The sequence below is a fragment of the Wolffia australiana genome, chromosome 2, assembly GCF_029677425.1.
Source record: "Wolffia australiana isolate 7733 chromosome 2, ASM2967742v1".
NCBI lineage: Eukaryota > Viridiplantae > Streptophyta > Magnoliopsida > Alismatales > Araceae > Wolffia > Wolffia australiana.
The window spans coordinates 18680112-18705025 of NC_135836.1; the positions used below are offsets into that span (position 1 = coordinate 18680112).

Here is a 24914-nt window from a genome sequence, read left to right on the forward strand (position 1 = left end):
CCACCCATGGGCTCACACACTCAAACTTGTAGGTTCATACAACAATCCAAACACATGCAACCAAACAAAGACAAACACATACGCGGCCAACATACATGGCCTACTAAACAAGGAAAATTCAAAGAAAGATAATGTCAAACCTTTGTGGCACGTTGACGAGGTTGGGTACTCCAAAGGCTGTATCTTGCGCGTAAGCCTTCGCTTGACGAACTGGTTCGATGGGGTCTTCGAAGCTGGATGGTCCTCCATCAATTTCCATTGTGTGGTATGATGGAAATATATGTGGCCGGCAAGCCAATCACACATTCCAAATCTTGTTCAATGTTCATTAATACAACATATTCATTATAGTGCACGTGTGTTGCTTATAATAAAGTCCATTAATACATGATCGAACTTAGTGAATTATGATGAGATCGTAATACAGAGATCACTACTAAATATTCCTTTAAGCATGTGTTCTAAATATTCCTATTCGAAGGATACGTGAGAAGGACATCGAAGTATCTAGATAGACTAACACTATCTATCCTCACTCATATGATGAGTATGGTCGGCTGTGGAGACACTAAGAATAGATAGTGAGTGCTCTTTAGTGGAAAGAGTTCACTGAATCGATCCGTATGAATCACAGAATTGTATTATACCAAACTCTCAATCAGGTCGATTCACGTCACGATTGTGTAAGTGGTCCTTAGGCTTGAGACACCAAAGATGTCTTATGTGTAGACGGTTGTACTTTAAATATGGCCGAGATGGGATTCTAAATGGTCTTAGTTTGGATACATTAAGACGTTCACGAAGATGATTGAGTGGTCAAGATCGGATCGTCCAACCTCGGTGTAAGAGGTGACAGCTCAAGGAAGACAATGCAATGAAGTCCTTGGCCAAGGCAGTGAAATATTAGAGAAGAGTTCTCCCATGATTTTTGAATGCATCAGTACTAAGTCGGATGACCGATTAGGATTTGACAGTTGACCATACCCTAAGTCGTCCAAGGAGCGCCAAGTAGATGAGGGATTATACATACAAGGTAAATGATGATGAACAGGTTCCATGAGTGAGTTGATACACATTCCTTTGTATCTTCTAGAACACGAAGTGTAGCTTGGCACCCCACGTGTTGGAAACTCGACCTATCGATTGGGTTAAATTGATCCGACATTAATTAATCTATATGATGATATAGTTAATTAACTTGGAAGGCCAGTAAAGGTCATTGGGCCACTAGAGTCGTTAACTAGACTGATACATGGGCCCTAATAAATGATAGAAGATAAAGGTCATTAATTAATCTAGAGGGTCACACTTAAATGGCCTTTTGGACGTCAGAAGATATACTTACGTTTTGGGGATTTTATGAAAAATATCCACTTAGTATAAATAGGGAAGGCCGTGAATGAAATTCACCCAGGTCAGAATTGTTCAAGGGCCTTTCCCCTTCTTCGCCCTTCTTCCCACCCAATGCGATCAGGATGACGTAACGACAACGACGAAGAAAGTATGGGGCTTGTTAATGAGGAGGAGATTCAACATGCCGAGGATCACGTGAATACATCTAGAAGCTGCACACTTGAGCAGCTCGACTCATCTCACTCCATGATCCAAGAAATCACGGATATGATCTGTGCAAAGGTACTTCGTTTCAATATTTTTGTTGATGCCATTCGATTCGTTCAAGTCTTCCACTGCGAATCGTTTTGATTTATTTATCCTTGTCAAGGTCTCTAGAACCCAACATGGCATGCATGCACACATGGGCAGGCACATGTACAAAACATCACCCCATAGGTAAATGGGTCTTTTTTTCTCTTTTTAGGCCTGAAATAATTCTTTGGATTTACCTAAAATTCCAGAAAATACCTAAATTTCAAACTTATATATCTTTCAAAATATAGTTCCTTTTTGCACTATGGTACACCCTAAATTCGATGTTTAATTCAAGTAATTAGATAACTTTTATCCATTTAAAGATTTAAAATAGGGATTTTTTATACATTTATATGTTAATTACTTTTACAAGTGAATTCTGATTTTACCCTAATTTTTTGTCAATTTTATGGATGTTATTTGAGCTTGGAATACCTCAATTTAAATGAAAGTGGCATGTTTGAAAATTAAATTTAATGCTAATTAATGTGGGGAGGAATTACTGATTTTTCTAGTTTTTTCTATCATCTTATTGAATTGTTTGGGAATTTATTCTAGGAAGAATTTTTTAAAGAGAAAAAGGATATAATTATAAGGAAGATAGGATTTTAAAGTAATTGTGTTATGTGAGAGGAACTTTTTAAAAAAAATTGGGTTGCAAATATACCTTTAAAACAGATCTAGGTCATGCATTGCAAGTGTAAAGATCCAATTAAAAATATGCTAAGAGTTTTATTGAATTACTATGAATTTTTTCTATGGTTTTTTTCAGGGAAATATGGAGGAGAGAGAAATTGGAGGGGTATATCTCTAATTATGTTTGGGCAGCATTGTTTTGTGTGCAAAAATAAAAGCAGGGATTTTTGTGAAAAAAATAAGAAACTGATTTAGCAAAGGCACGTGGCGAAATCTCGGCCATCAAAAGGGAATTCGAAGGCTTAAATACTATTGACCGAGGAATCTTTTTTGGGCAGTAAGTGCACTGCCCGTACTGCGCATGTAAAGTTGCCCGCACATGAGGTGACGTGGCGACGCCTGATTGGTTGCTGCTGGTAAAAATGCATATGTAAGTGAAAATTGACTTATATTTTTACTAATTTTTATTTTCTCTTATTTCCAACCCTTATGTACATGGTGAACCGAGAAAGAATTCACCAAATAGCTATAAATCTCGCCAGCCAATCAGCAATTGACACACAGTACGGGTTTTTCAAGATTGAATTAAATAAATGAATATTGATCAAACGGCTATGATTGGTCATATTGATTTTTTCATAACTCTTAATCGTGAAGTCAGATTAAGCTTAAAATTTATGGGTTTTCTCATCTCGACCTCCTCTTTCTCTATATGGTTGGATAATTTAAATAAAGTCTACATAGATGAAGTCGGATTAACTGACAGGGAGAGAGGAGCTATAACCTGTATCAACCTTATTTGGTACTTTGTATTTCATTGTATTTGAATTTTAGTGTGATTTGGATGATTTTTTAGTGAATTTCTTGATTGTTCATCTTGATATTAGTATGATACTCTAAATCGCTTGGCTTGAGCGGATTCAGAGTCAGTATTGAATTGCACTAACTAAAAAAGGAGTTTAATTTCTAGGTAAGATTAGGGTAAGTTCATGAGAACGTGATGAGCTAGTTTGGATAACCAGTTCCCACCGAAAAAAAGTGACATTAACTTTTCTTCTTAACCCCTCGATTTGACTACTTTGATCATTTTTATTGGATCAAAGATGTCAATTTAGAAAATCATCAAATTAATCATTATCGAGTCTACTTTCCACTCAAATCATAATTAGGCTCAAATAATCTTAATGTGGTGCAAAATAAATGTGTGAGTGAAATCATATAATATTTGCTACCATTTCATAAAAAACATGATGTCATGCATTATAATGATGTAAATTATGCTGAAAACAATGAGGAATCGTAGATTAATAGGTAAAAAGGCATGTTATCAAATATGCAACCCATTATCTAGATTGAAACTTATGATTAGCATGTATTAAAGTGTTTTCGTAGGATGTAATGTTTAGGGCTAAACCATTACTGTTATAGAGTCGATCTAAAACATCATATATAATGTTAAGAAGAAAATTTTTAGCTCCACTTTGGCATGATGTGTAGCACCACTAGCTGTATACATAAACTAATTGTTGTTGTTAACAATATATTTTCATTGTATATTTGCGGTGTACTTGCATATTTAAATGGTACATAAATGCTCATAGTGTAGGGTTTAACTAATCTTTATTTATGATTTTGTAAACATAAATATTCATCCGATTAGGAAAATTGATAGGCCTAAACTTACCCGCACTACTACATGAAAAAATCTCATAAAAACAATGGAAATTACATTTATAATCACATTTAAATTTTAGGTTTGGTTCATAAGCGCACTTGCCTTTTGACATCCTTTTCCTAACTTCAGTAAAACTGTACCGAGCTGATATTATATGCGGGATTCATGGGTTCAATGAAAGTTTGTGCCTGCTTCAATATGAAGAGAAAACCCAAAAAAATCCAAATAGGATTAAAAATATATTATATGCAATTGTCATGGATCAGTCTATCATGTTGAAATGGAAAATTATACCATTCCACCAGTGGTGTAATTTTATGTCCATTAATTATTCAGAAAACTTTGCCCATAATTTGGAAAACATCTTTTGAAATATCCTTATTTGATGAAATATTTTAGGGAAAAATATGAGGTTTTAAAGAGAAAATATGTCATTAGAATGGTGAACCTCCTAAGGAAAGTTCTAAGTACATTTCGTGCATTAAGTGATAGGTCTGGTCAAGAATAATTTATTAATAACACGAGGAAAGCTCAGCAATAATTCACCACCTCATGTAAATAAAACTTTGAGGAAATTAACATTTTTAGAGACATTATTTTTAGAGAAAAATGGAAATAATAGATGAAGAGCTTGATGGAAATATATGTATCTGGAAAGGCAATCTCATAACACACATTTTATAAGTTAATATGAATATATTTGCATACTTATTCACATTAAATTGATAATATATGCATGTTATCAAGCCTAAATAAATAGATTATTGTAATGATATTTTCAATTTTATGAATTTTTAATACATTTAATGACTTTTCTGATGTCAATATCTGAACGAAATTGATTTTTTGACTCTGGATATATTTTTTCCTAAATTATTTGGCATTATATTCGAAAGATATCATTTTAAAATTCAAAATATATATTTATAATATTTTTATGAATTAATATATATATATATATATTGGAATTATTTAATGGCTCTTTGACATTCCAAAAATCAGAGGGGAGAGAAAATCACGGGACTGAGAATGATCAATATTCAAATCATGATATTTGATGATTCATAAGGAGTTTTAGACTGAAATTTGAGCAGAACTTCCTTATTCCCACCTCTTTCCATCCATATGGCAGAATCTATAAATAGAGACTTAATTTAAAAAAAAAACTATATTTTTAACTCACTTCCTCCTAAAGAGACTGATTGAAAGAGAGTGAGGGTTTTGAAGGCCCATGAAGGAGTTCTTGGTGTTTTGAGTAATTTGGGAAGATCAACAAAGAAGTGGAGATGTTGATCTGCATCAGAAATCTTGCTTGATCCCAACATAACATAGGGATCTAAGGTTAGTCTCTTGCCTTACATTGGTTTTATTCTTCACATCCCTTCACTTATATCGACATACTTAATTTTCACGATCATCTCATTCTCATCTGCAGCTTCCATCATCTCACCCGAAAACAGACATCCAATCTCAATCTCGACCTTATCACCTTTGTCTCATACAAAAACCCCAAATCATCTATTCCATCGTCCTCTTCTCCATCTCACAACCGCCAATCCATTCTTCCATCATATCCATTAGTTAGATCACTATGATCTCTTGTTCCACCGTTCTATTTAACCATCATCCATCCACATCCATTCACCCATCTCGTCCTCTTGATAACTTACAAATAGCTTTGAAAACTCATGCATAATACATGAATATTTGTGCCCTAAACTCCATATTATACAATATTATATTGTATAATATAATATTTACTATGATTAAATAGACCAAAATAGCATTGCTATGATTTTATGATTTTTCCATATTATACAATATTTTTACATAACATTTTGACTTTAGTTTTGTTGATATATTCATTTTTCAGGTCATAAAATATCTCTTTGAAAGTCATAAAGGCATTGACCAATTTTTACGGATTTTCCATATATTCTTAGAATTTTATGGCTGGTATTTAGTAAAGAAATATTTTTTAAAATTAAGGGAGTATATTTTATGATTATTAAATGCATTTAATAAGTATTTTTTAAGATTTTTAACTCACTGTCATGTGTTATATATAATTCGCTAATCTTTTGGCCAATTATTGCCACTGCCAATCATTCACAATAGAATAATTATGGCATTGTGATTCACGATGCCATAATTATCCAATGAACATTTAGCTTTTTGCAGACATGACGCATAGCTCAAGATTGACTTTTATCTTTTATTATTAAAGGCAATCATGACGTGAACATGGCCCAATGAAAAAAATGCTTTGCTTTTTTGCACAATAAGTGCACGCGGTAGAATGATGATTCTTTTTAAAAGAAAAAATTTAAGTACCTTTTAGCATTAATTACGCTACAACGCCGATGCGGATTGAAATATGTGTTGTGCTCTCAGCCGTCCAAGATGTATATTTTAAAATCATTTAATGGTCTATGATTGCATTGCTTTAAGGGCTCAGGACTGGTGGCAGCATGTGATCCGACGGCAGAGAAAACAATACAATGTGCCGACAAATCAGAATAGACTTTTTGATCAAGGTGGCGCCACGTGGAGGAGACAGAAAATTCACCAAATTATGGAGATCAAACCAATTTAAAATCACAATATATAGCCGTCATTGTGGGCCCAATTTGGAGGGCATGTTTGTCTTTTCATCCTCTACGATCTACACAGTTGAATCATAAAACAAATATTGGGAAGAAGGGAAAAAACACGGAGGAAGCTCTCCCCAACCTTATTGGCCAAGGACACAACAGCTGTTTCTGATATCCAAATTTCTTGATTCTTGAATTGATATTGTAAGTTTCTTCTTCACCTTTGAATGCTTTCTTTAATGTTTCCAAAATGCCCAGGCATGGACGAGAAATGCATACCCGTGGAGGTTTTTGAATGATGAAGAGCATTGCAAGTTGATTCTGGTTCAAGATGTATGTACGAAAACATCTTCTTGTTTTTTTTCATCTCATCTGTTATCTTATATTGATAGATCCAATTGAATTCGCCCTAAAAATCATTTCCCCCTAATTTTCTCTACTTTCTCCCTCTAGGTTATTCTATCTACTTTCTCCCTCTAGAATTGAAATTGATTTTCGAAAAATTCAATTCCTTATCTACTCTATCTAAAATTAAAATTTCACACGAAAACTCATCCATATCGATTAACAATTTTAAATTCTATTGTTTCGCTTAATATTTCTCAAATAAATACCATAAAAATCTCATACAATCCTATTATTGCAGCAAGTTTATTTCGGTTTTACTAAAAATGTACAGGTCATTAATTTTGTGTCTGAACTTCTTTGACCGAACATTAAACTTCAAGTAGAAGAATATAAGTACCTTCTTGTTAATCCAAAACAAAACAAAATCATAAAAAGGAATTTCACTAAAGTACATCTTTGCTTTCTCAAACTTTATTCAATATAAAAACTCAGAATTTCTTAGGAATTTGCCTTCCTATGGATTGACCCCCTTTTCATCCTATTATTCTTATATTTTGATACAGGGAAATTTTAAAAATTTTATTGCATAAGTCTAACTCTAACGACACGATTAATGGAAAATTAACCCCACCACTTTATAGGCTTATCACGTCCTATCTTATTATTCATCTTCTACATCAATCGTCACTCCACATCTTCATCTATCTCACACTCTCAACATATTATTATTCATATAATCCTTAAAATACAATAACTATCACCCCCCGGCAACCACCTTGGATTCATCGCAACACTATCCCCTATTTTATATGCAGCTCATGAATCATCATTTATAGAGTATTAAACCCTAATATATGTTCCATGTAGAGACGACCCTTCCTCATTACTAACTAGTCAAATTATTTTATGAGTAAATATTTATAAATTATTATTGATTAATCTCAGATATGAACGACAAATTGACACCCTAAACTTGACTTTATCACACTCACATGTTATTGAAAAAAATGAATAAAAATACATTAATCTACAAGTAATAATAGAAAGACCGACACAAATAAATATTCAGATGTAAATGTATACACAAATATAAACATAATACAAGTATTCAAATAAATATGAATACTAATATTAGAAATTTTAACAAATACAGTTCTGTATTCTATTCTTTAGTAAATTCATGACAAAAGTACTATCTTTCAATGGTAAAACTTGGTTGTATAACTCATTAAATCTTTAAATCTTTATTTTTCATTTTTTAATTTGATTTTTCAGTCTCCAGTGACCAAAACTTATAGGTTTTACCAAGCCAAAACAGGTATTTGATCGAAATGAGACTATAGCAAAGTTCAGGTATAGGTCTAAGTTTTTGCAATAAATTATTCAAAGACTGAAATTGTCACTCCCTAAATTGTGCAAGTTTATTAATACCATTCATGACTCGATGAGCCTCAATTTGTGCCATAATCAAAAAGGGCAAACTTGCATTAAGAGGAACTTCATTACGCAAACGTGTAACGAAAATCAGATGAGATCGTAGCTGTCAAATATTAATTTTGAGTCACCTCATATTATTCAGTTCTCTAGTGGCCAGATGGGTAGTACCTAAATCAGCAAGGATATCCAAAAACTTCTAAGCCTAAAATTTTCGCAATTTAATGTGAATGATACATGTTATTTACGTTTAGGCATATGCAATCATATATGTTCATGTTTTCCACTTTTTCAGCCTACAAAAAGTGCAGGGCAAAATAGGGATCATTCACGATAATTTATGATAGTAACAGGGAGAAACTTAGCACAAGGGACAGATGCTTGAGAAGGATAAGACCGATAATGTGGGATGAGATAGATAATTTCAAGCTGACCTAAACCATCTATTGGAGATTAAGTCATTTGAGGGATGAATGAGGTTAGGAAGGTGTGCTTAGGGCTACACTCTGAAGGGAAAATGATCACAAGTGCCCAATGAGATGTTAATATCAAGGGGCCTATGTCTAATCAGTGATCTAAATAAGGAGAGAAACCTTACCTTATCTTTTTAGAGTTTGATGTGACTCTTGAACGATGGTGACTCTCTCCCTAAATGATCTATGTTATAGCATGAATATTCCAGCAACGCCTGGCATTTTGGAAAGATACAAGTATAAGTAAAAAAGGGACTCGCATAATCAATCCACGAGATGCAAGAAAAAATCAACTTAATTTTTTTTGTGTCCTTCTTGGCCAACTAGGGTTGGGGAAGTTCTCTATGTTCATGACCTCTTTCTATCAATCCAGAATTATGGGTGGAAAGAGGAGGAACTGGTGATATTACTTTGAAAATTTAAAATACATCCAGTGGTTGGATCTTGAGATATTGAATGTTGAAAATGGATGAAGCCTAGTCGTCTGATTGCTTCTCTCTTTATCTCTTTTCTCCAAGTCATTAATAATGGATTAGGGGTTTTGTGCATGTCATTCATACAAAAATGTGGTGCCATCCTTGGTGCAAAAAACTCACGCCTGGTCGGTTATGTCATTCAAATGCAGCAAATTAAAAGGAAATCATGCAGTGTTGGATAATGAAAAGGAGAATATACATAGTTGGCACTTAAGGGTGCTCCTAATCTCAAAATTAGAGTTTAAACTTGTTGTTGGTACTTTAAAAATTATTAAATAGAAATATAAACATTTACTCGCTAAGGATCATCTCCACTCAAGGAACGATGATTAAGGATTGAATATTTTTAATATGGTGATTATTGAGATGAGAATAGATAAATACTAAATACTAAATAAGGTGATGAGGAAATGTGAGGCAAGATAGTCATATTAAGTTGAGGAGAGTAGTTAATAGAAAGTGATAATCCAGGTTTGAAAAGATTCGATGAATGCGAGAATGAAACAAGAACTAACGATGATGCTAAGAGTGACAGTAATGGGGTAGACAACGAGTCAAAAATAATAGTTAATGAGTAAGTTAAGGATAACGCAATTACATGAAGGTGGTAAGACATGATTTGGAGAATGTATGGAGTTGATGTGATGGCAAGATGTGGTAGTAAAAGCGATCTAAGCTATCAACAATGTCGAGAAAGAACGATGTAAGGCAAAGATGTTTATTATAATCCTTATGTTCTGCAAGTATCACGTTGATTTGTGGGTGAAGGTAAGCTCTCTCTCTTCTTTGCTGCTTCTTCCCACACAGTTGGCACCAAGACCACACTTGATGGATCTCAAAAAATCACTATCTTTCAATAAACCTGCATGAGTAGGAAGAAATTTTAAGGATTTATTTGTGTGTCAGAGGGAATGGGCGGAAAGAGGGGGTGACGTTGAAGCATCCCTGAAAATTTGTGCTCAAGCAGACCTTTGGATTGCCAAATATCACACTTTGAAGTTGGAGCAATCCTAGCCGTCCATTTTATCTCTCTCCTCATCATCGGCGCTAAAACTTCTTCTTTATTCTATTTTTGGTTGAATCGTCCAACAGTCAAATAGTTAACGATTGGTGTGATCACACACTCAAATAACACAACATACATGCAAGAGAAAAAAAAAACTTGAATTTTTTTTTTATATTTGTGACGTGACGGCATTGCACTCAACATCACAATACTCCCTTTTTTCCTTAACAGAAACATTGATATGCGTCATTATTGTCAGAAAAGGGAAAGATTCCCCAATCATCGATTGTCGTGGCACACGTTTCTACGCGTCACGCCAACATTTGCTGTCTTTTTAATCAATTGTGATCATACACGTGCGTGCCACAGGTACCACCGCAACTCTTGACTTTTCTTTTCCTTTTTGTATTAAATTTTCTTCTATTTACAAATTGCATTTATTACACTTTAAATCTTATCTTTCTTTGTCAATGTCGCCCCTGAAAATAAAAAATAAAGATAGTGTCAGCTAATGATTGGTCGCAGCTTATGAGTGGATAGTCGTGATTGGTCACCATTCAATGAATCAAATGTCAACACATGGTAGACGCACATTCAAGGAAAATAATAATAATTAATAAAACATTATAAAATAAATAATAACCCAGAAAATCATAGTAAATATATATATTTTGACTCAGAAAATTGATATATCCCTGAATATAAGTTCAAAGAATTCATAAAGTATTTTCTGACACATAAAATTAAGTTCTTTAAGAATATGATGTCGGAAAAAAACCTACAAATATGAATAAATCTACAAAAGTCAGAATATCACTCTAAAATTAGGTTTAATCGTTTAAATATTGACAACACTCATTTATATTTATTTGAGTACATAAACAACTGTAAATTACCCAAAAATAACCCAATAGATTATGTGTTATCAAGCATACCACATTTCCCAGATTGTATTGAGTGCCCGGCCAATTTAATTCATTAAAGTGATTCCATATAATTTTATCCAGCAGTGTCATCATTTCTTTGTGTACATTTATTTCACAAAAGTTCATCCTTCTGGTCATTAAGTCAAGTAGGCTACTGTGCTTTTTGGATGAACTACAAATTGAGTTAGCCACATGTATTTATTCTTGAGAGTCTTGAAAATAATGATTAGCTCATATTTAGTGGTTTTCACCTCGCAAATTGACAGGCCAAAATAACATGTCTCTCAGATATCGGAGGAACTATGCATTCCCTTATGGGGTTTCAATGTTAAATCCTAGTTTTAGGACAGAAGGACATGTCAGACCATGTTTAATGCCACTTAAAAAATAACAGAGGATTTAATATACCCAAATACACTATTTCTGACCAAGAAAATATTTTCTCAGCGAATTTCTTATCAGAAAAATGCATACAAATCCAGAAAATCCTAAAAAATAACTAGAAGCCATTTGTAATTCAAAATACGCATTTTCCCTTATTGTAAAATTAATATATGACGAGTCCAAGGTTAGGAAAATGGGTAAAAGTGCCATAAATTATAGGAAAACCATAAATTTTCATAAAGGACTATTTTATCCAATTAGAAACAATATAACGTGAAAATAAACTCATTTTGATGAAGCAGTAGATGTAATATGGATGATATATCTATGATAATTTGCATGTTAATCAGCAGCCCGATCACATGGGAGCAGATAAAAACCGGGAGAGAACAAAATACAATCTGTCATCAGTCATCCGTTTGTAAATTGTAAATTATAAATTGTAAATTGCGAGCCATTGACTTGCTCTAGGTTTTTAAGTTGTAACCATCCTCAGTCCGTCCGTCCTCCGTTCCGTCCATCATTTGGATGCAACCAAAACGAACAACCGTTCCGTCTCGTTGTGCGCATGTTCCGTCATCCGTCATCGCCTCGAAACTTCTCGATGCCACCGAGCAAAAAATTAGGCGGGAAAATAAGGAATCTATTCTTTCAATTGGCTTATTTTCGCGCTTCTTTAAAACCTCTTCCTTTTATTACCATCTTTCATCCTTTCCGCATTTCTTCAGATCAGTTCATCGAGCCAAGAAATCTCCCTTTCTGACTCCGCGGAGAAGAAATGGCCGGCTCTCAGTCGAATCCGCCGAGGCCGAGAAAGAGAGTAGAGGTAAACTCTAGCGCTCTGAAACGCGCCAGGGATGGCAGCGCCTTCACCAAGTGGTACGCCTCAATTCTGCGTTTTGTAAATCTTGGATCTTTCTCTCGCCGTTGATGTGCGAGTTGGTTTAGTGTTTTTTTTATGTTTTTTTTTTTTGTTTCGCTGATTCAGTGAGGCTTGCGGTAAAGATGTGCCTGTGGGTTTGATCGACATGCACAGCTGTAGTCTTGATTCGAAAATCAGAATGACCCTAGGTATCATAACCTAAACCTATTTCTTCTTGATTTGATTCCTTTTATCAATTGCGCCGTTCTTATAGCCTATTCTGTTGTCTTGCGCCGACGCAGAATCTCAGGTCGTTGAGAGCGCACCCGAGGTCAAGGAACCTGCAGAGAAAAAGTAAGATCGATTTCACTGAGGATCGTTCTTTGAATGGCTCCCAGATCTGTGCAGGAAGGACGTATTAACTGGGGACCGTGATAAAAATACTATCTTGATACAGGAAGAAAGTCGCTGCACCTTCTGTTCCGAAGCGCGAAAAATCTACAAAAAGAGAGAAGAAAGCAAAAGATCCGAACAAGCCGAAACGACCGCCGACTGCTTTCTTTCTGTTCATGTAATTAAATTTCTGACGACCTCCTTAATTGGGTTTTCATGACAAGCCTCGTTGCGCGTGCTGACTTTCTGAGTATCTATTTGCAGGGACGACTTTAGAAAAACTTACAAGGAGGCGAATCCTGATTCCAAGAACGTTTCCCTGGTACCCTGCGCCAACTCTATCTTTCATTTATGTATTCATCTTCAGTTGATGTTAGTTACTCTTCACTCACGGTTCATTTTTTTTGGAAAAAACTCATTAGGTGGCCAAGGAAGGCGGCGAAAAATGGAAGTCGATGACGGATGAAGTGAGTATTTTTCATCATTTCACCATTCAACATCACCATTTCACTGCAATTAGTAAATAAACTATTAACATCCGATGCAGGAGAAGAAACCATACATTGATAAAGCGGCGGAGCTGAAGGCAGAGTACAAGACTTCCGTCGAAAAACAAAGCACCGATAACGAGGTTTCTTCTTTACATTTTTATTCACGCGTTCATTTAATTCATTTCCTAATCCTGCAGAGGACTCTACTTGAATTCTCAGGAAAACGAAGCCTCTCCAGGACAAGAAGAAGAAGAGGACGCGACTGCAGATGAAGCTTGATACGACCCATTTGAATCTTTGTTCACCTGATCATCGAAAATGCGATATCTTAGACCTTTGGTTTTCGTTTAGTGCTGGGTTACCATGTATGAAATGCGTTCTTCGAAGTGAATCTCAGGGCATCCCACCCAAGGAAAAGCGTTGTTCTAAACTACTACCACTGACAGTGCCATCGTTGCAGGCACTCTCAGTAGTAAAGCTTGCAGAATCGGGAAAACAAGGAGGTTTCACCAAACAGAGCCAAGATTGCCGAGGGAGTTCAAGCGCAGGGCGCCAGCGGCTGGCCGCAGAGGCAGAGATTATGAGCGTAGGCAGCGGCGGGGAAGATGTTAAAGGGCCGGCCTTGCGGGATCTGCCCGCAGAGCCTGTTGGACCGGAAGCTCGCGTGCTGCAGCCTGGGGATCCGCAGAAGGCTCGCCGGGATCGCGCCACTGAGCCGGTTGACCGACACGTCGAGCCACCCAAGGCTCGCCATCTCGCCCACGCTCCAAGGTATGGTCCCTTCCATCTGGTTCCTCGACAGGTCCAGTCTCTCCAAGTTCCTCAGCCGCGCCACGGTCGGCGGGATCGGGCCCGCCACCGAGTTCCCGGACAGGTCGAGCCACCTCAAGCCCAGGCCCGGCCCGAACTCGGGCACGGTCCCGCTAATCCTGTTGCGGGAGAGGTCGAGCACCTCCATGAAGGGCCCAACCTTGGGGAGGAACGCCTGCAGGGACCCGTAGAGCTGGTTCGAGCCGAGATCGAGCCTGGAGAGGGCCTCCGGCAGGGCCAGCGCCGAGAGGTCCGCGCTCAGTCTGTTGCCCGTGAGCTTGAGGTTCTGCAAGGCGGGCTTGTTCTGTAGCACCCGCTCGAGCCCTCCCGCCAAAGAGTTGTCCGACAGGTCCAGCGAGCTGAGCGAGTCGGCGTTGAAGAAGTCCGGGATCACCCCTCTGATCCCGCACCCGGCCAGGTGCACGTCTCTCAGGCTCCGGACCCTGGCCCAGCCCGGCACGGTCCCCAGGTCCAGCCGGTTGTACGACAGGTCCACGGAGAGCAGCGCCGGCAGCCCGGCCCCCAGCGCCTTGGGCAGCGGCCCGGTGAGCCCGTTCCGGGAGACGTTGAGGTACCAGAGCTTGCCCAGCCCGCCAAGCGACTCCGGCACCGGGCCCGTCAGCAGGTTCCTGCTCAGGTCCAGCGTGTTCAGCGCGCCCAGCCCGCCGGCCCGGTCCGGGATCGGACCCGTGAGCCGGTTCCCGCTCAGGTTCAGGTCCAGCACGCCGCCGAGCCCCCACAGCGCCGCGGGTATCTCCCCGTAGAAGCGGTTCGAGGAGAGGTCTAGCAAGCGGAGCCACCGGAGCTGCCCGAGGAACCCGGGCAGGGAGCCGGAGAGCAAATTCCTGCCCAGGTCGAGGTACTGGAGGCCGCGGAGGCTGCCCCAGCTGCCCGGGATCGGGCCCGTGAGGAGGTTCCCGTTGAGGTTGATCTGGACCAGGCTCCGGAGGCTCCCGAGGCCGGCCGGGAGCGGACCCTGGAGGCGGTTCCCGCTGAGCGACAGGGCTCGGAGCCGGCTCAACCCGCCGAGCCCCTCCGGCACGGGCCCCTCGAGCCGGTTCCCTTCGAGGTAGAGCTGCGTGAGGTTTCTCAGCTTGGAGATGGTATCAGGGATGGGCCCGGCGAGCCTCTTCATCCCGCCGATGACGAGCACGTCCAGCGCGTCGAGGTCGCCGAGGGAGGGGGAGAGCACCCCCTCCATGAACGTCCCGGGCGAGCCGCCGATGGGCCGCTGCAGCTCCAGGCTGACCACCCGGCCCGTCGCCGGGTCGCATGTCACCCCGGCCCAAGCCCCGGTGCAGCAGTCCGGCCCGCTCCACGTCGCCAGGATCCCCGTCGTGTCCCGCATCACGCCGGCTTTGAAGCCCAGCAGCGCCGCCCGGTCCGCCGCCCGGTCCGCCGCGGCGGCGACGATCACCGTCGTTAAGAGCAGGATCGCTCTCGCTAAGCGACGACTCTCCATCGGCGAGAGAGAAACGGGAGAGTAGTGAGGAGGGCGGTTGACGGGACGTAGGATATATAGAGGGGCGGGGAGGAAGCGTGGCGCGTGGGGGCAGCCGGTCTTATCACGGGTTGCGCTTTTGCGCGGAGGAGGCGCGGTGGAGATTCAAAAGACTAGTTGGTTTCTCTGCGATAAAGATGCCTGCCTGCTCTCTGCTCTGCGTGTGCGCTACTCCGCGCTCGGCATTCATCAGAGCAGCCCCCGCTCCTCGCCTCCTCATTTTGCATGATTGTATTTGTTTTTTTTTTATGTACTCGAATTGTGGGTTGTGGGCTGGGAATCGCACACGTGCTGTGTGGATGATGACGCAGTTAGTCCTTCCTGGCTATACTTGTCTATCGACATGAGGGTCCGAAATACATGATAAGATAAAGTCAAACAGATCTGGAAACATGCATGGATTGTTGGGTCGTGAGTGTTTTTTTAATCTCTGTCGACAAGAGAGTTCAAGAAACAATCGATCTATTCAGCTTATAATGATGTAGCCCGTGGGAGTGAGTATTTGAAATGAATTGTTGTGGGTCCAGCGTCAACTGATCGTTGTGTTTCATAGTGACAGTTTTTTTTTTTTTTTGAGAACTTTGATTGTGGCAATTTTGAGTAATGTGGTATATCCTTTGCCCATGATCAAGGTTCTATGAATTCTGCCAAATCCAACTCTCCATCCTTTCGCTCAAATGTCTTGGAGTCATGCAAACTGATGCTGATTTGAACGAAATATATGAAGGCTTGAAGCTTGGTCTCAGTTCTGACGAATCCGTGTAATACTCAAGAGTTTACGTTAACATGGACTCTTCTGCAATAAGACGTGTTAGTTGGTGATTCTTAAGTCGTTTGAAATCAATTTTTAGAAAAAAATTATTTAGAAAACAACAAATGATTGGGTTTGCAGCATCCAGTTAGTTTCAACCTCTATACTTTGTCGGCAAGCAAAGGAGCTTTCGATCTTGTTTCAACGAAAATTTGGTTTTGAATCTTACCCTGAATAATCACTGAACGTTTATGCACTTCAAATTTGGCCTTCAAATTACTAATCGGCCTTTTCCCTGCATGCATACTTCGTTCTTGCCACTTTATAAAATTTAAATCTTAACTCAATAAACGAAATGTATAATAAATATTTTCCCGTTTGATTTTACAAGCAGAGATAAAACTACACACAATCTAAGATTCAGTGACAATTTAATTGGGGAGAATCATGCTGATTATTTACTGAATTGAGCCTTTTCCCCAATTAATCAGCATGATTCTCCCCAATTAAATTGTCACTTGAGCCAAAATGGTCAATAACTTTGACAACGATGAATTACGTGACAAAATGTGTTTCTGAGGTCAACAAAAACATCTTATGTATGAGCTACCTATTAATTATGTTGATATTTTTGGGAAATTCTAAAACTAAACTTTAGATATGGTCAACCATATATGTAAATGATTAATGCGACGTGAATCACTGTATGCAAATATCTGGTAGATGGCATCAAGCGTATATCAGCATATCCCAATTTTTTTAAAGGTTCATACTTTCATAAATAGAGATAATCAGAATAAAAGTTTCATGAAAGAAGATATATAACCATTATCTCTTATTAACTTGTGTGAGATTTTGAAGATGAGGTTTACTCAGACCTCAATGGACAAAATATAATTTTGTTTTTAACTTATCTGCTAAGGTTTTTTTTTAAAATTTAAATTCAACAAGTTACAATATCTTATCGTTGAGCTCCATCCAGATAATTGGTCCATAAATATATCTATAATATCATAGAAGACATTACATTTCTCATATAAAGGAGTACCTAGTCAATTTTGTCGTGTTAGACATGAAAGTCCTTAAGGATATCAGTCAATCTCACACAATTTTTGCAATCCATATATTGCTGCTGCCACTCCATGCTCAATTGAGACAATGGGAAGAAAGAGTGAAAGAAGGAAAAGTAGAATGTGAATTATATTTTATCTATTTGTGGATTACTTTTTGGTATTTTGATAGAAATAACAAGAGTGTCACACCAAATCAAAAATACTAAAATAAGTTAGTTCAAAAGCGATATAAAATTTACTTTCATAAGAGAGATTTTGCTATGTCATCTGGTGTCTAGAAGGGAACATAAAATAGGTAAGTCTAAAATTGATGTTATTTCATCCTACAATAACAAAGAAGTTTCCTTATTCATGTTGGGTTTACGCAGAGCTTTACTACTGAATTTGAAATTTACATCTTATGTATGAGCTACTATTAATTATGTTGATATTTTGGGAAAGTCTACAACTAAACTTTAGATATGGTCAACCATATACGTGAAGGATTAATGTGATGTGAATGGCCGTATGCAAATATCTGGTAGATGGCATCAAGCTCATATCATCATATCCCAATTTTTTGAATGGTTCCTACTTTCATTAAACAAGCAACCCTGGTGTTCTGAACTCTATGTGATAAAAGTGCTGGAGCTGCTAGATATCTCTTGTGTTGAGTTAAAATTTATCCGTAGGGCTTTTCAGATATCTCATTCTCCTAAACCTACATTTTTCACACTTGTCTACATCTCAATGTACTCACTCACCTTGTCTCAAGCAAAGGTCAAATAAGACCTACATGGAAACCTTCATGGCATGATGTTGAGTTTTTGACATTTTGGATGCACTAATAATAATGGAAAAAATGATTCTTTCCGAGTAGGCTATGAGTTACAAAACATTTTAACATGATTCTGCTGTGTGTTGATAAAACTTATAGTAAGGGGGTTTATTAGTTGCTGACAGTATCAGTTGAGTTTAATCAATAATATTTAATTTTTATCGTGACTCTACAACTGATTAGTAGACATGATAAGCAATGGTCATTTCTACAAGGAGCAAACATTTCGAATTTGGTATATTTCCAAAAGTTATTATGATATGAAAAGGGTTACATATCAAATAAAAGTTAGAAAAAATCAGAATTGATGATATAAAATGTGATAATTACAATTTATGTATACTTCAAATATTTATATGAAATATGAGATAATGGAGGGTTTGGGTGTAAAGAGACATTGAAAGAAAAAAATGAAGATTAGAGTAGTGGAATGAAGAAATGAGAGTAAGGTAGTGAAGTAGAGATGCGTCTATATGTATATACAGCTAAATATAAAATAAAATTTGATGGCGGACATTTTCAAGAACATCGTCCGGTCGGGCATCAAGACGATGCTCTGATACCAAAATGATGCCAGACGTCGTCAAGGATGTCGTCTGATCGGGTATCAAGACGATGCTATGATACCAAAATGATGTTAGACGTCATCTGTGACATCGTCTGACGGAGATGCAACTACGTGATGACATGAACCCTAGGCGGTTGTACGTACTGGCCCCGACTCGTGGAATTTTGCCAAACTCTGAGCTCTGGGTGGACAACCAGTGACAGTGATGGTGACCTTCTGACCCTCGTTGGAGCGACGATGGTGACTACGGTGTCAAACAGAATAATTCTGTTTATGCTCACACATAACGGACATGCTCGACCCATACCTAATAATTCACTCGTGATGTAGTTCTCTCGATACAAAAATCTCATCTACTTCTAATCCAAGCGCGGTGGAGTGCAACCAAAAATATACTAGAAGACACAATCTAACTGACGAGCAAGGGGAAGGACATACCTCCTCGGCGGTGTCGTTCTTCATTGGTGTCTTCGTCGGTGAAAGAGCCACTGCAAGTGCGGTGCAATGGACACGTGTAGATAAGTAGCATGGAATAACTCGACAGCACGCGCGGTGCTAGTTCAATCAGAGTCTTAGCCTCCTTCAGTGTTCTCTCTCTATTAGGGTCTCCACGTGTCAGGGGGCTGAAAGGTGGAGAGAGAGGAGCATTGGCACGACATCATGAACTGTCAACCTAGGCTCAGTGGGCATGACTCGTCAGGATGAGTCAGCACGACAGAGCACAGGGATGCGATGTCCATGGGGACAGAATGCTAGTAATGCCAAGGTACCCGAAGGTGGCAGTAGCAATGGTCCAGTGTGTGCGGAGTAGTGTTTGCTGGCGGCATGCACGGATGGATAGGCAACGATGCTAGCTGTGGCGGCATTGGCGAGTTGCTGGTCGTGGTGCGCGTGGAGTGTCAGCAATGGCGATGCCAAGAGTGGCGTACATTGATGTAACAAGCCTCGCTAGCGGGCATAACGTCGGACGATGATGCGAGAAAGGTGTGCTGCATTGCAGAAGCGGCGTCCAAGTGGCAGGCAAGGTACTCACTGTGCAACACTCAACACAAGCATGAGAGCTGCAACGTCCATCGGCTGGGCCTCGTAAGGGTTGGGCGAGATTGTCGGATCAAGTTCCGTAGGTGTGCCGGCATCCAACGGTCAAATGAGGCGTCGCGTGTCGTGTGCGGTATCTGGTGGCTGAGAGCGTCGACCTGGGGCAAGCGAGGGCGTCGGGTTGATTGGCGAGTATGTTGACGTCCTGTAGTCAACACGTGCGGTGTCCCGCGATCGGGGGCAATATCATGTAGTCAAGGACGTTGTTTGAGGGCCTGACGCGATGTGGTGCGGTCGAACAGTGCGCGGGGCTCCTTTCCACCCACGCGGGCGATGCCTGCTAGGTGCGCAGGGAAAGATGGCCCGAACCTGGCAATGATCGAACAAGCAGACGGTGCAAGATCTCCTGCATCTCCTCTCCTCTTCCTCTTCTGCTTCTTCCTGTCCTTCTTCTCTTCTCTTCTCCTCCTTCCTCCTCCTTGGTGAGATTTGGAAATCACGTAACTTCCACAATAGAGAAACCAGATCTGAAACTCTTGGATGCCCATCATGGCCTTATATAGGGCCATGATGGACCCTTACAAGAGGGTCCATTAGCCATTTATAAAAGGGTCCAACATGGAGGGCCTGTTAACACAAGGATTCTCCTTAGAACAACAATAAAAGAAAAGAATTGAAATGATGGATAGATGACGATTAGGAAGATGAAAATGATGAAGGTGATGACAAAGACGAAAATGACAAAGACGATGACAAAGATGAAAATGATGAAGGTGAGACAAAATGGAAACGCTAGAAAGATACACAAGGGCTTTTCACCCAGGGTATTTGAACACGGGCGCCCTTGCTTGCACCTTGGCGTGCCAGTCGCACGGGACACGAGCCAACATGGGTTGACGATGATGATGCTGATGACTTCGAAGGCATATCCGATGGAGCGGGTTGGCGCGCTCCATCAATTTGGTGTACTATGGCATGGTGTAAAGGATGTATGATGAATGCATGGTGGGAATAAGGTTCAGATGATGTGGTTGAACATAATTTAAATTGGTGACATGAATGTATGACCTTGTAAGTGCAAGAAAACTCACCTTGGCACCTTTTACACTTTCCGGATCATGCATTTTGCTCCTTCAAGATGAACCTCCCCACTTCTTTTTGATGGATATTATGTAGCCGTTAAGCCAATCACACTACCATATTTATTTAAGTTCATTGAATAAAATATTTACGTTCATTATTATTCCGTGTGATGTTTATAATGAAGTCCATGAATACATGCAATGACTTAGTGAATTATGATGAGATCGTAATACAAATATCACTAATCTTTAATCATGTATTCTAAATATTCCTATTCGATGGATAGTCGAGACGTACATCGAATTATACGGATAGAATAACACTAGCTGATCCTACTTATACGATAAGTATAGCTGATTCTGTGGCTATTAGTGTGGCGACACTAAGGACATATAGTGGGTGCTCTTTGGAGAAAGACTTCACTGAATTGATCTGTACGAATCCCTGAATGATATTATACCTAAATCTCAATCATGTTGATTCAAGTCATGATTGTGTAAGTGATCCACTGACCTGAGACACCAAGGACATGTCGTGAGTGGACGACTACGTTTTGACTATGACTTATGAGCATCTAATCATGGGATTCAAACAAGTCATATCTTGAATATATTCAGAAGCTTACAGAGATGATTAAGTGGTCAAGACGGGATCATCCGCCCTCGGTATAAGCAGAAATTGACTCAAGGACGACAATGCATAAAAATCAGTGTCCAGGGTAGTGAGGATATTGGAGAAGGAGTTCTCCAATGATCCCCGTTACGCATCAGTACTAATCGAATGAGGGATTAGGGTTTGACAATAAACCATACCCTACATTGTTCAGGAGTCTTGCGCGGATGATGGATTATACATATACGGTAACCGCTGATGGTAAATGTTCCATGAGAGAGTTTGAGACTACTCGGTATTTTCTAGAGCACGAGATGTAGCTTGACACCCCACGGGCTGGAAACTTAGCCTATCGATTTGGTTAAATCGATCCTTATTTAAGTAATCTATATGTTGATATAGTTAGTTTATAAGGTTGGTCAATAAATGTTTTTGGGCCACTAAGGTTATTAGCTAGAATGATACATGGACCTAGGGGGTCACACACACAAGGACATAAGGGCATTGGTGGATATATTTTACTTTGTAGGGTTTTTGAGAAAAACATTAAGTGAAATATAAAGAGGGAAAGGGGTCTCATTTTAAGCACCATGCAAGACTGATTTGAGAGCCCCTCCCTTTCTCGACTCTCTTCTCCACTCATCCAAGGAGAGTGTCTTCATGGTGAGGAGATCTTCTAGATTTTCAAGAAGGATCAAAGAAGAAGACGTGGAGATCCAAGCACAGAGTGATCGCATGGATACTTCTAGAGGCCGGACGCGTGAATGGCTTCAGAACGATCTCGGAGCGGCAAAGTCAAGGGTGGAACGAGTTCCCCACAAGGTACATTCAATGTTTCATTTTAAAGTTTGATTGTGAATCGATTAACACACTTCTGCATCCATGGAAATGTGTTTTCCATGGACAAACCAAGGCATAGAACCCAACACTTTTTTGTGTTTAACCTTCAATAAAATCAAGAGCACAAATAAAAATAGTAACAAATCCCAAAACTATTTCAGCTAAGTGGGATAATTTGAAAGATAATTTTTAAAGTTTTCTTTTTATATTCTAAATAGACCAAAGAGTATAGACGTTTCCTCACTTATCGCCATTCGACTGATTTGAGTAGCGATTGATCACAAATTGCAATGCCATAATGCCATAATCATTGACTAACAAGTTTTTAATTTTTTTATTCGTATGGGTGACCTTGATCAACAAAAAAGTGCTATTTAAATTGAAAGAAATGCAATTCAAAGATAAAGAAAAAATCAGAGAGAAAAGTCAAGAGTTCCGGCAGTATACGTGGCGCACATGTGTACCACTACTTTTAAGTAAAAAATACAATGATGCTGATGCGGCACACAAAACCTTGTTGCCATGTCATTAGATGACTAGTATTTTTCTGGGGAGAATGACACACAACATGTCATTTAGTACAAAAAGGAAGAGAAGAAGAGATATGATGATGTGGCATGGGGTGACATGCCGTCACAGAAAATGATTAAAATAATAAAATAAATAGTACTTTTATCTTTTCTTCTCAAAGTGACACGTGGTGTTTTCAGAGCAGCCAATTGTGGAAGAAGAGGTTGTCACGCCCATGATTAAATGATGGCTATTTAATATTCTAACTGTCAATAAAAAATGAGGAAGTGATATCGACGATGACATGGCTAGCATGATTGCTCTAACTTCACAACTTGACATTTGACGATCCAGATGGCTGATTGAGCTGAAATTTTGAGGGACACTTTGTCTTCACCCCTTTTTTCATCCATGTCCTCTGATATGTAAATAAATGCATGTATCCTTGTCACATTCATCCTTAAACTTGCTTTCTACTCATGCGGGCTGATTGAAAACTATTGAGTTTCTAAGATCCATCAAGCCTGTTCTCGGTGTCCCTGGTGTGTGAGAAGAGGAATATTGAAGAAATGGAGCTTTACTGCACTCATAAATTGATTTGATTCTGGCAGAATTTAAGGCTCTATGTTAAGTAGCCTCACCTTACATTGGTTCTTCTTGACATCATTGTTAGCTTGTATCACTTTCATCGTTCCATTCTACTATAACTTCTCGTCTTTTGACAATTGATCAAATCTCAATCGTCATCATCTTGTTGTCATCCCACTTGCCATCTCACCTGTCATCCACCTTACACAACTCGTTCTTATCTTTTTATCATCACTCCATCTTGTCTCTCAATCATTCGTCTAATTATCACTACATACGATCCACTATAATCATCTTAATTTTACGACCCTCTAGCATTATAGTTTATCATCTCTTAACCCCATATTTTATACGTATCTCATTTCTGTTGGGTTCTAGGGGCCTTGAGATGGATGAACAAATCAAAACGATGCGCAGCGGAAGACTTATGCGAATCGAACGGCATCAACGAAAACATTAAGCGAATCTTCATGGATCGCATCTGTGATTTCTTCGATCTCGAAACGAGATGAGTCGAGCTGCTCAAGTGTGCAGCCTCTAGACGTATCCACGCAGTCCTCGGCACGTCGGATCTCCTCCTTCTCGTTGACGAGCCCCTTTCTTTCTCCGTCGACGTCGTTACGTCATCCTGATCACATCAGGGATGGAGAGGGTGTGTGGGGAGAGTGGAGAAGAAGGGGAAAGGCCCCTGAACAATTCTGGCCTGGGTGAATTTCGTTCAGGGCCTTCCCCTATTTATAATATGTGGGTATTTTTTCATAAAAACCCCCAAAACTTAAGTATATCTTCCAACGTCCAAAAGACCATTTGCGTGTGACCCTCTAGGCCCATGTATCAGTCTAGTTAACGACTTTAGTGGCCCAATAACCTTTATTGGCCTTCCAAATTAATTAACTATATCATCATATAGATTAATTAACGTCGGATCGATTTAACCCAATCGATAGGTCGAGACTCCGACACGTGGGGTGCCAAGCTACACCTCGTGTCCTAGAAGATACAAAGGAGTGTGTATCAACTCACTCATGGAACCTGTTCGTCATCGGTTACCGTGTATATATAATCCCTCATCCACTTGATGCTCTTTGGACGACTTAGGGTATGGTCAACTGTCAAACCCTAATCGATCATCTGAGTTAGTACTGATGCATTCGGAAATTATCAGAGAACTCTTCTCCGATATTTCACTGCCTTGGCCAAGGACTTCATTGCATCGTCTTCCTTGAGCTGTCACCTCTTATATCGAGGGTGGACGATCCGATCTTGACCACTCAATCGCCTTCGTGTACTTCTTGATGCACCTGAACTAAGACCGTTAGAATCCCATGATTAGAGACTCGTTGGCCATAGCCAAAGTGCAATCGTCCGTCCACAA

General features: G+C 39.5%; 2 protein-coding genes across 2 annotated transcripts; one reads left to right on the forward strand and one right to left on the reverse strand.

The window, feature by feature from the left end:
- The first annotated feature begins 12324 nt into the window (after window positions 1–12324).
- On the forward strand, window positions 12325–13739 carry HMGB6 (high-mobility group box 6). Its single transcript, XM_078571262.1, has 8 exons — window positions 12325–12481; window positions 12591–12673; window positions 12767–12818; window positions 12922–13035; window positions 13122–13179; window positions 13280–13324; window positions 13405–13488; window positions 13568–13739. Exons 1-8 carry the CDS (start codon window positions 12381–12383, stop codon window positions 13625–13627), a joined length of 597 nt encoding a protein of 198 aa, XP_078427388.1. The 5' UTR covers window positions 12325–12380; the 3' UTR covers window positions 13628–13739.
- Window positions 13740–13835: 96 nt separating this feature from the next.
- On the reverse strand, window positions 13836–15841 carry LOC144699921 (Leucine-rich repeat (LRR) family protein). Its single transcript, XM_078571261.1, has one exon. The coding sequence runs from the start codon at window positions 15618–15620 to the stop codon at window positions 13887–13889; it is 1734 nt and encodes a 577-aa protein (XP_078427387.1). The 5' UTR covers window positions 15621–15841; the 3' UTR covers window positions 13836–13886.
- Between the last annotated feature and the right edge of the window lie 9073 nt (window positions 15842–24914).